This window comes from Hyalella azteca, unplaced genomic scaffold (assembly GCF_000764305.2).
Source record: "Hyalella azteca isolate HAZT.00-mixed unplaced genomic scaffold, Hazt_2.0.2 contig2369, whole genome shotgun sequence".
Taxonomy (NCBI): Eukaryota; Metazoa; Arthropoda; class Malacostraca; order Amphipoda; family Hyalellidae; genus Hyalella; species Hyalella azteca.
The window spans coordinates 61,576-74,342 of record NW_025932646.1 but is presented as its reverse complement, the minus strand read 5'-3'; the positions used below and the strand labels follow the sequence as shown (position 1 = coordinate 74,342).

The window sequence follows — 12,767 nt, the reverse complement described above, 5'->3', positions numbered from 1 at the left end:
ATGCGCTAAAAATACGGTCGTTTTTAACACTGAGATTAACAAGGCACCTCATTTCATTCTGATAGTTACACTGATTTATTTTCAGGAATAATTGACACCGCTTGCGAGAATTCCTGTCCTGACTAAAATTTCCTAACAATGCCAAACAACGTTTGTTTCTAATTAAATTCAATTTAAACTTTAATTGTTAAACTGCCATCGTACCAACACTATATTGCTCTATTTCTACCAGCCTTTCCAGCCAACTCATTTCGACCTTTTTCCGTATGATATTCCAAATAAATGACAATAATTGTCATTGGATTTATATAAGCTCGCTTCCAAACGTATTCAGACATGGATATCCTGGAGATATTTCGTATCCATGCTATTTATTTGCCTTTAACAAAGTGAATGCATATTGCTTTATATTCTAATTTCGCATTTGACAAAACTGAATTGTCAGGGGTCAAATGAATTGAACAGATACTGCAAATTAATTTCTATACTGCATTTAATTCCAATGACTTAGTAAATTAGAATATATAGTGGCCAAGCGTTCGTTAATTTCGATATTTGACTTACCTTTTATATGAGATTCATCGTAATAAAGTAAAATATATATACAATACAACAATATAACATAGGATAGTTGAGATATTGTCAGTACCTAATTTACTTAATATTTAATATTCAATAATAATAATATTTTATATTCAACATTCTCTTTAAATAATCGCCTTTCGGACAAAATCGCACTTCACTATATCACAGATCATGATCCTTTATGGGCATTGGAGTAAATAGTTCTCAAGGGAACAGAATCTACGATCAAGTTTAGTGCAACATTTGTTTATGTGTGGCACAATTTGCGTCGAATTTTGCGATTTGTTTCTGTATTTGTGATACCGCCGCCACCGGGAACATTTTCGCAGAATCGAAGGACCGTAAATCGCTTTAAGAATCCCTCCTAAATCTACATATTTTCTTCGCTATCAATGTTGTTCCCTGTGATTGAATAAGCAGGAAGGTATGGCGGTTTAAAGCTTGCTGTTAAATTCATTAGTGTTTTATTATAAAGAAGAGTTTCTTAATTTCTTTCTTGTAAAATGGACATTATTTAATACAAATTTTTTGTTGTCGTTACACGATTATCTTGGCTTTTACTACTGAACTCGATGCAAGATGAAAATAATAATGAGAGTTAATTTTTCTACATGCCAGCTTGTAACAAATGTTATACGCGTCATCACTTTAACACAACAGAAACTTATACAAAATATTCTTTGCTATACAATCAATGAACAGTTATACAGTTATTGTTACAACCCAACATACTTAAATGTAAATTTATTGTTTCGACCCAATACACTTAAATGTACAATTATAGTTTCAATCCAACATACTTAAATGTGCATTTGTTGTTTCAATGTAACACACTTCAAAGTAAACTTCTTGTTTCAATCCAACATACTGAAATGTGCATTTGTTGTTTCAATCAAACACTTCAAAGTGTACTTCTTGTTTCAATCTAACACACTTACAAGTAACACTTCTTGTTTCAATCGAACACACTTCCAAGCACACTTCTTGTTTCAGGAAGTGTTATTTGGAAGGCACACTCACCGTTAGGTCGGAAGTATCCCTTGAGCATAAGTGTGATACAGAGCCGGTCGTCGCTGAGACTCTTGATGTAGAACTGCATGGAGGAGTCCCAGTGAGGCTTCTGGCCGCAACAGCGTCCGGTCTCTCGCACCTGAGAACCTAAGCTCACTTCGCAGAAACTTTCCGTCTTGTCACCTAAAGGTACAAAAAATTACTCATAAACAAAAAGGAAAATAATACATTCATTATTAAACCAAGGTGTAAAACGCGTGTCTAAAGGCAAGTCCATCAACCTGGGTGCCAATAATAGAATAAACAAAAGATTTTCCTGCGACATAGGAAATAATACGCCTGGAGCAAATTTAGGCATCGAGATAAACAATAATACGACTGGAGCAAGTTTAGGCGTCGTCATAGGAAACAATACGCGTAGAGCAAGTTTAGGCGTCGCCATAGGAAATTATACGCCTGAGCAAGTTCAGGCGTATCACATGCACACATCGCCTATTATGTTGCAGTGCAGAAAAACTCGGATCTGCTAATATGTAGCATCTATTGATTATACCAGAGAAGCAGTGAGGGTCACAAGCTAATGAGTTAGTAAATATTTTTTGTAATAATCGTTTCATAAGCACTTGGCTCATACCAAAACATCGTTGTTAAGAGAAATTCATTAGTATGTAGTCACTAATGAGGTACACGATTGTTAATGAGCGGTAATAGCCAATTAGTGCACCGCTCTATAGTCAAATTATTCTCTCTCGACCTAAACAATGAAACGATTCAATACTTGCATACAGACGCAGAACAACTCGACTCATTAATGAGGAATAGTAAGTACGGAAACTTACAATTTCATGCCTTGGTTTACGGCAAATATGAAAAAATTCGTAAATTATGTAATACCATTCAAATAAGTTATCATCAGAATTGGAAGAAATGCCAAAGCGGCAAGAGTTTCAGTTTATTATTTAGATTTGTTGGTTTGGAAACACGACTCTGCCGCATAATATTTATCAAATATCAGCTGCCATAATATTCTAAGAATACATACGATTCAGATACAACACTGCAAACCATTCTAAAACGTGTAAATAAAACTCAATGAAGTTTCATTCATTTGTCAAAGGCAACTCCGAAGCTTCAGAAAAAACATATCCTTGGCGTAGAAAGTTTCCGGTCATCAAAAGAAAAGTTTTCAGGAACAGAAAGAAAAAGTTTTCAATGCCACGAACACAAGGGGTCGCCAAGAGTTTCCTCACAAATCTCTATACTTTCAGAAAACTTGTGAAATGAAAAACTTTGCAGTTCTCGCCTTCGCGCACAACAACGATATTCGAGGCGGTAAGCTCAAAAAACACCATCATTCGGTTGTATGTTCTTCTATTTTAAAACTTAAGTTGGTACATTTTTTGTGATAAGAAATAGTGTCTTAGTGTCCCAGCTAAGCATTACACTTAAATGAATTTAAACAGAAAGCTACGTTAAGATCAATGAGATTTCTTTCATTCAGATATTATACCACATAATACCTACACACGAACTCTATAAATGATCCGCTAATTTCTCAAGAGCACTCAGAGGAAAGAGTGGCCCATTTTCCAGATATCAATGCACTTTTTGCTCCTGTGTGGGTCAAACTGACCCTGTTTGGCCAGGCTAAAGTATGAAGCAGTAATCAGAGCTATGTCTGCTCTCTCCCATGCTGCGAGTACGAATTTAAGTACATCCATACGAGGATAAAACCCATTTATTTTCTGAGTACATCAACAGGTTGCATGGGAAGCGTACCTGTAATTACCAGGAAAAACTCCCTTCATTGAATGAAAAAATATCCCCCCTTTAAATCAGGAGCTTTAGGCTCATCTGACGACAATCCCGACTCCACGTTACTATGACTGAATTGAGGTGGCGCAACTTCTGTGGCAATCACGACAAGAACAATATTTTGCCGCGTGCAACTATACAAAAGAATTTATGGGTTTGACTCATCAATTACTCAAAGAATTTATGGGTTTGACTCATCAATTACTCAAAGAATTTATGAGTTTGACAAACTCATCTGTGGTTTGAATTCTCTATTCGATGCATCCTTTCGGTCTGAACAGTTCGAAGGCTTATTTGCTCTAATAATATTCGGGTACCGCCAAGGCTTCTACCCAATTGAGTCGCTACACTTGGCGCAAAGTTATTCTGGGTCTGCTAGGCCACCCGACTGAAATCAGCTTCTGGTCATATATTTCTTTGCACAACGTAATACAGGAAATCTTCTTCAAAGCAAATTTTCGGAAATAAAATATCTATAATTTATCATGAGAATTAGAGAAAACGAGTCACAATCGTATGCATTTGAGGTTTTTGTCCATATAATAAGTTTAGAAGTTTTTTGACGCTGAAATGTTCATTAGTTGAAAAATGATGAATCGCAACTACCAGACAATCGAAAAAAGTAACAATGGTCAATGGATATCAGTCGATAAACGGAGCGAATCGTTTTCACATTCTCGATAACAATAATTTTACCAAAATTTTAACCAGGTCTCCGATTACATTTATTCGATAGAATTTCAATTTCATCTAAGAAAATGAAAGATTTCGTCAAAAAGCGGAAGGGATGGTTCTAGTTCGCAACATTGCCATTTAACATGAAACAACAATTGACAAGCATGACCCAAAAGATATAAAAGGTAATTTTTAGACTTTTATCGTATCTTCATGAAGAAAATTTTAGACGGGATCCGAAATTTTAGGAACAATTAGACCACCTCATGGAATTTCCGACTTCGCGCCCAGACTTGTTGCGGAATAAATAATGAAAAATAGAACATATGTTCCATTTCTCATGTTTCAAGTGCATTCTTCGACGCGATGGAATAGCAATCACAGCTCATGGAGTCGATAAAAAACATTTTAAAAGTAAGTTTAACTTCCCAAGTAAGGATTTCCAGTTAAACATTAATTATTACGATCGAGATATAATATTGACCAGCTCTCTTTAGCCGAGGTTGAACTTACCCTTGCCCATTAGGCACGCGATTACGCCTCATGAAGTCGATGACAAAAATTAAGTTAAATTTCCTGAGCAAGGATTTCACGGTCTTTTAATTATTATTACGGGTCATAATATTGATTAGCTCTTATTAGTTGAAGGCATTGACAAACTCACCTTTGTCCAGCGTGGACAGAAAGCCTTTGACGACGTCGACCCTGACGATGCCACTAGGAGGTCGTTTCCGTACTACAAAGACATGCAACAAAGCACATGCAAAGACTAGATGATGAAGGGTTAATACGAAGCACAAGAAAACAATGCGGGTAACTAATGAAGCTTATTACAATGATGTTCACAAATGAAGGTGCGATAGCTTAATTGGACAGCCTTTCAACAACATGACTTCATTAGAACAGATTGCAGAGAGTGAATACAAAATTTACAGAGATTGCAAAATGCGCGGAGTGAATACGAAATTCACGAGTTAGTTATCAACGTATGAGAATGATTGTTTTAATTGTTTAAGGCATTGTCGCTAATGAGGTAACCAATTGTTGAGAAAACCTATGGGGAGACGAACGAAATATTAACGTCAACAACGTCAATAATTTGACGGAGACGAATGAAATATCAATGTCAACGAACTCTGAAAATTGTTTCGTTATTCATGTTCTATGCAAAGTCTAACAAAGCAGCAGCAGTGAGTTAAATTTTAGGACTTCATCTCCAATGATTACACAACAAAAATGTATGTAGGGTCGCGAGCGTAAACATTACTTTTATTAATGAGATTTTAAAGGTAATAGAACACTAAAATGTGTTTCCAATATTTAAGAATTTAACGCAGGCTACTTTGAACGAAAAAAGTAATAATATATTTCATGCGACATCGAGAAGGTGACATGAACTGAGTTCACTTATTCGGACCCATGTCGTAATTATAGCTTTTTAGGGTTATAATCCCGCATTAATTTGCGGCGAGTGTTAAGGTAAATTTACGAAATAATTGATCAACTAGGAAAAATAATCAACAGAATCAAAACACGTTATTTTGTAACCCAACTTAAACATATCCCAGGAGATTAGTGTGAATACACGAAGTAAATGTTAAACATCAACCAGTATTTGCAATAAAATTATAATGCATGAAACGCAAACAGAAATAAACGAAAGTATACTAAAATATCGGCAGCGTAGGCCGCTCTTAATGAGCTCGTAGTCATCTCGTTGGGGTGACTCAAAGAAAGCCGGAACTCGTGAATATTTCCCATACTGAATTGGAATCTTTTTTAAAATATCATGCTTTTCATCAAAGGCTTACAAAAATTTATGTTTCAGCGAGAAGTTGGTTTCAAAATTGGGATAAATTATTGAATGTGTTACGTACGTAATAATATATTTTATTCTACATTTTCTACAGTTAATTATTGAACGCATGGAAAGAGATATTATTTTACAGAGATATCATTTTATACAATATTCGCTTCAGGGTAATAAAAATGAATACTATTCAGACGGCTCTACGCAAGAATACTGCAATGAAGTATTTAGAAATCTAGTGACTCTGGCGCGAGGAAGGTTTTCAGAAAGGATATCCGATACATTTGATTTTGAAGAACTATTCAGAAAAAAAAGATGACCATAACCACACATTAGATATTCAACGGCGGCAGCAATCCCAAAATTCAACAGAAACAAAGGGGCAAATGATGGAGAAAAACGTCTGCTTGGACTATAAAATTTACGAAGAAATATGTTCAAAAATTCAAAAACATCTATAGAGCACAGCATCCCAAGCAGTAAATGGAACAAATACGCAGAATTTGCAAATAAAGAAGAGAAAAAGCGAACAAAATTTATGATGACTTACCTTGAGCGTGCGATGCTCACTATAACACCATGATAGTATAATGACTGTAAGTGTTCAACTGTACAGTGATGGTAACAGTTCAACTGTACAATGATGTTACTGTTAAACTGTACAATGATGGTAACTGTTCTACTGTACAATGATGGTAACTGTACAATAAATGTTAAGTGTTCATAGTAAAGTCATCATCACATAAAGAAAAGCAGTCCAGCAGCGGTACCACCACATTCACTGAAGATCTATTCTCTCAGTGAAAATTGTTGAGCACCAAATTAGGTTATTAAAACTGAGGTTAATTCGTTAAGTCTTGTCAAATTTAGTCAGACATGAGCGGTCATAGATCTAAGTGGCCTGTTCTCAAACGAACACTATGAATTCCGACGCATTTATTTTGGTTTATTAATACAATAGATACGAGGTAATTTTGAGTAATACTGCATGAGAATAACGACTAATTTCGCAATAATTTAGATAAATAATTCCTGCATTTTCTTTTCAACGATGCAATGATTTTCTAAAATTCTTTAAATACCATCATCATTGTCTTAAAAAAATAAGTGAAACCTACAACAATGCCACTAAGATCATCATGCAATAGTTCAGGATAAATCAAAATTAATAGTCGAATTCGGAATGTCGATATTTCAAATAATGTTAAACATACACAAGTAAACATACATACATTTTTTGGTTGAATGATAGGCCCAAGAAGTTTTTCCATACCTTTTCAAAGATGTTCAATTTGTCTCTACTTTCGTATGCTCGGCACATAACTATACGGTAATCTAATTGGTCCGCTCACTCATACGAGAGCATGGCTAAGGCTGTTGATACTACGGCTGTTGATATGTAAGATTCCTCAGATGATTCGCTGTTGCTGGTAGCACAAGCAAATAAACGAGAAAAAATCATACTTAATTACGACCCAGTGATTCGGTCATCCAACAATTTTTTCGTGCGCGGACGATTCACGAGATCACAAATATTCAGTTCCACTAAATAACGGAAGCGCGTTTTAGTAACGTACCTCGGGGAAACCATGTAAACTTAAGTGTTTCCTCGTTCCAACAATACGTTGTAGGTGGTACATCTAGATAGAATACAAAAATAGAATTTAACTAAATCGGACGATTCTTTTTAGCGTATTTTCTCATTTATGGAAAAAATGCACTATCGTGCTCGCCATGTCCGTCCGTCCGTCTGTCTGTCCGTCCGTCCGTGACTTCACGTTTTTGTCTACGAGAAAATGCGCTCTCTGTCACTCACTGCAGTGAGTACTGAGTTATATTTTTTATACAATCTGTATACTGAATAAAAGTTGGTGGAACTTACCGCTGTGGTTGACCGCAGGCACATGGTTGGCGTGAAGGATGGTGACCAGGATACGCCCAACCACACCTTGCTGCTCCTCTGCCACCGCGAGCAGCAAACATATAGTAAACACGCAGTAAAAACATAGTAAACACGCAGTAAAAACATAGTAAACACGCAGTAAACACAGTGAACACACAGTAAACACAGTACACAGTAACACGTAGTAGAATCGAAGCAAACACATTGGTTTAGATTCTAAGGTTTTCAACCACAGAATAGTAAAATCATGAGGCATAGACACACATAGACATGATCCCATATATATATATATATATTAAGGGAATAAATAATTACCGAAAACAGTAGAATAAAATCAAAAGCATTTTTTCTGAACTGCACCGACATGCAAGCGCGATTCATAGGCTCTCTTCAAAGAAATTCTAATCAAGGTTGGGAAGAAACCCCAATATATTCGACAACAAAAAGCGATAGCATACAAAAGTACATAAAGCTATAGAAAATCAATCGAGAAGCCCAGAATTAAATTGAATCGTAGTATAACGCATAAGGTTATTAGATCACTGACTGAAAATAGAGACCCAAAATTATTGTAACTGAAGGATGTTGTAGAATGGAAGAGCAAACCACGTAACCTTGAACATAGAATTCTTCAATGGACCAAGTCGACACTAACATTTTATAATATAAATCTTTCCCATAATTTAGCTATTATTATAGTCAGGCACACAAATGCATTGGCGACGTTGAATTTCACCCGCAGACGTCGCACTAAACAACTTTTAGCCATAACCAAAAACGAAAAAAATACAAATGGGAAAAACTCGCAATAAATGTATTCAAACAAAATTTTGAACTGAACCCGTAAAATTCGAATGACTACAAATAACCAACACTGAAAAAAAACACACAGAAAACTAAGAAAAATAGCGTCATATAAATAGTTGATCGAATAAACTAGGATGACTACCGAGATAATAATAATGCTAATAAAAATGTAAATAACCACAGCTGGATTCCAGCTTTTCCTCTAATGTTTTGGTTGTATAATCATTCAATTGCAACGCTTTACAAGCGTGCATTAAACTTTTGGATTCAACACCTTGTCCTGATCGCATACTGTAAGCTAGTATAAATAAATTCGGATTATTATTCACACTGGTGGACCAGGTAACGGAATTATTTGATACTTAATGAATCTATTGAAGCAAGAAAATATAAATCGTAAATCGCCGAAGCATCATGAGTCATACAGGGAAGCATTGAAAATTTTCTGTATTTTCTTCTGTATGACAGAATTAATCGGATATATATTCATCACAACAGCGCTCGCTCGGCCACTCGTCTAATTATGGTAAAATATTAGCGTTGATTAGCAGTAATATGATCTAATCCTGCCTTAGTATTGTAAGATCTAATCCTGTAATTATATGATCTAAATTCTGCCATTGATTATTAACCATACATATGATCCAAACCTGCTACTGATTAGCAACTAAATGACCTAATCCTGCCATTTATTTATAACCATATGACTCAATCCTACCATTAATGTGTAAATATGTGATCGAAGACCCTGATTAGCGTAGAGTATTAATTATATTTTACTAGAGTATTAATTATATAATCTAGAGTATTAATCAATATATAATCCCCCTAGAGTATTAATTATATGATCTTCTATTGATTATTGATCAACAAAAAACTCCACGCACCGGACTGTAGGCGCGAGAACAGCAGGGATCGCGCCTCGCGCAGTTTACGCTGCGCTTCGTTGATCTTGTGCAACCAACTGTCACGCTCCGTCGCCGAGCTCGCCACCATCTGTGGGACCAGCTGCCTTCAAAATCTCTGTACGCACCAACTGCGTCAGGCACGCCTTTAACGTTAACACATCTGCCTTCAAAATCTCTGTACGCAACAACTGCGTCAGGCACGTGTTTAACGTTAACACATCTGCCTTCAAAAATTTGATGCAAAAACGTGAGGAAATTGTTTACAATATACTACATAGATATTATACAGAGATATATTTAATCTGGGAAAAAACCTGTGATGAATGTGAAAATTGTCCAAGAAATATTCTTATCCATTAAATACTCATTAATTCACCTGCACACTAGCGTTCACTTACGGACTTTCAAGTGGGGTAAAAACAGCCAGTTCGAATAAATAGTAGGAATCAATAAGAAACAGTACTAAACACAAGCAGAACAAATAGAATATAGAGAATAAACAAATAGAATAAATAAATATATAGATGAGGTACTCACCGACACGACCTCTTCTCCTCTGCAGTAAATGAGCTCGAGTTCGTTGTCCTTGTTCTCGCTGCGTACGGCCTTGAGCTGCTCCAGCAGCATGGGCTAAATGTCATCCAATTATCATACGTTATAAATAGTATGTAATGGTATGAAATTATCATATATAATTATTAACAGAATAAAATGCTGTGTAACGATCATAAGTTATTATTAGAATAAATTGACATGAAATTATAATGTGTTCAAAATAGAATATTACGTGAGCATCGGGTCTATTGACGCAATGCATAAATTTGCCCAGTCGGTAGCCAGTCTTTACGTCAGGCATCTGCCTTCAAATCTCTGTGCGCATCAATTACGTCAGGCATCTGCCTTCAAATCTCTGTGCGCATCAATTACGTCAGGCATCTACCTTCAAAATCTCTGTACGCACCAACTGCGTCAGGCACGTGTTTAACGTTAACACGTCTGCCTTCAGAAATTTGATGCAAACACGTGAGGAAATTGTTTATACTATACTACATAGATATTATACAGAGATATATTCAATCTAGAAAATAAAACCAAGGAAGAAAGTGAAAATCGCCCAAAAAATATTCGTATCCTTTAAATACTTATTGATTCATCTGCACCCAAGCGTTCACTTACAGACTTTCAAGTGGGGTAAAAACAGCCAGTTCGAATAAATAGTAGGTATCAATAAGAAACAGTACTAAACACAAGAAGAACAAATAGAATATAGAGAATGGAATAAACAAATATAATAAACAAATATAATAAACAAATAGAATAAACAAATAGCATAAACAAATAGAATAAACAAATATAATAAACAAATATAATGAATAAATAGAATAAACAAATATAATAAACAAATATAATAAACAAATATAATGAACAAATAGAATAAACAAATATAATGAACAAATAGAATAAACAAATATAATGAACAAATAGAATAAACAAATATAATGAACAAATAGAATAAACAAATAGAATATAGATGAGGTACTCACCGACACGACCTCTTCTCCTCTGCAGTAAATGAGCTCGAGTTCGTTGTCCTTGTTCTCGCTGCGTACGGCCTTGAGCTGCTCCAGCAGCATGGGCTAAATGTCATCCAATTATCATACGTTATAAATAGTATGTAATGGTATGAAATTATCATATATAATTATTAACAGAATAAAATGCTGTGTAACGATCATAAGTTATTAAACTTATGCGATCATAAGTTATTATTATTAACGATCATAAGTTATTATTAAACTTATGCAATCATAAGTTATTATTAAACTTATGCAATCATAAGTTATTATTATTAACGATCATAAGTTATTATTAAAATAAATTGACATGAAATTATAATGTGTTCAAAATAGAATATTACGTGAGCATCGGGTCTATTGACGCAATGCATAAATTTGCCCAGTCGGTAGCCAGTCCGAATGTGAATAACAGCCTAAAGTGCATTAAAAATGTAAGTTTGGTGGAGAATAATATTAAATAAACAAATATTCCTTACATAATAATTTGATGTTTGAAAAGATGCATAATCATACGTGACGTTGATCAAGTGCAATATGGAAGTACGAGTTACAGTATCACAATAGTCGGGCCCATGTTAATAAGCTTTCAATGTTATCATTTCAGTACAAACTAAGAAGATAGTTAAATATGAGAAGCAAAGTCCGTGGACTTACTTATACTCCACACCAAAAATTTCAACTTCATTCAACAACATTATTGATTTTTTGTAAAGCAATGTTGTTAACAGCCACTGAGTAATACCTATAATTATAGCATATACCAAGTGAACAGTGAAGACAGTTAATGGGGAAGCACAGTTCAATTAAGGTGATCACCGATATCTAGCATATTAATGAAGTATACTATACTTGAAAATTTTAATTGCAAATAGACCAGGATAAATTTCATTTTTTTCCAGGTATAGGAAGAAGAAGACTCAAAAAAGGAAGCCACGGTATTAAAGGAAGGCACGGTATATTAAGTCTCGTGATTAATTAATGTGAACACAGATATTTTGCATAAAAATGAAGTACTAAACCGAAGTCAGGCGAACTACCAAATAATTTACTGGATGATATAGTGTAATTATTTTAGTGATAAATATAATAATATAATAACTAATTATTTTAGTTATTAATAATATAATATACTAATATAGATATTCACCTTTTTATATAGCGTGGCAGCGGTGGTGCTGAGGGCACGAGTGAGGGCAGAGAGGGAACCGCTGCAGGAGGCGAGGGAGCGCTGAGCCGTACACAGCAGCAGGAAGTCGCTGAGCAGGAACACCAGCACCTCCCTGCCACTCTTGCTCTGCACATGTTAGTGAGGTGCTCTACACATGTTAGTGAGGTGCTCTGCACATGTTATTGGGGTGCTCTACACATGTTAGTGAGGTGCTCTACACATGTTATTGAGGCGCTCTACACATGTTATTGAGGTGCTCTACACATGTTATTGAGGCGCTCTACACATGTTATTGAGGTGCTCTACACATGTTAGTGAGGTGCTCTACACATGTTATTGAGGCGCTCTACACATGTTATTGAGGTGCTCTACACCTGTCTCTTATACACATCTAGATGTGTATAAGAGACAGCCACTCACCTGAGTCTGTAGCACTCATCTGAGCATCTGAGTCTGCAGCACTCACCTGAGTCTGCAGCACTCACCTGAGTCTGCAGCACTCATCTGA

The 12,767-nt window shown here is 35.4% G+C and overlaps 1 protein-coding gene across 1 annotated transcript in view; it reads right to left on the bottom strand.

Moving 5' to 3' along the window:
• Positions 1 to 1,605: 1,605 nt before the first annotated feature.
• The window catches only part of LOC108667901 (intersectin-1), a gene marked incomplete at its 3' end in the record, with an annotated part of 69,508 nt that continues 58,346 nt past the window's right edge, over positions 1,606 to 12,767 (bottom strand). Inside the window, exons 33-37 of the mRNA XM_047885549.1 lie at positions 12,239 to 12,385; positions 11,059 to 11,151; positions 9,494 to 9,602; positions 7,779 to 7,856; positions 1,606 to 1,779 (exon numbers count right to left, since the gene is read on the bottom strand). Coding sequence (XP_047741505.1) covers positions 1,606 to 1,779; positions 7,779 to 7,856; positions 9,494 to 9,602; positions 11,059 to 11,151; positions 12,239 to 12,385 — 601 coding nt within the window. The remainder of the gene's footprint in view (positions 1,780 to 7,778; positions 7,857 to 9,493; positions 9,603 to 11,058; positions 11,152 to 12,238; positions 12,386 to 12,767) is intronic.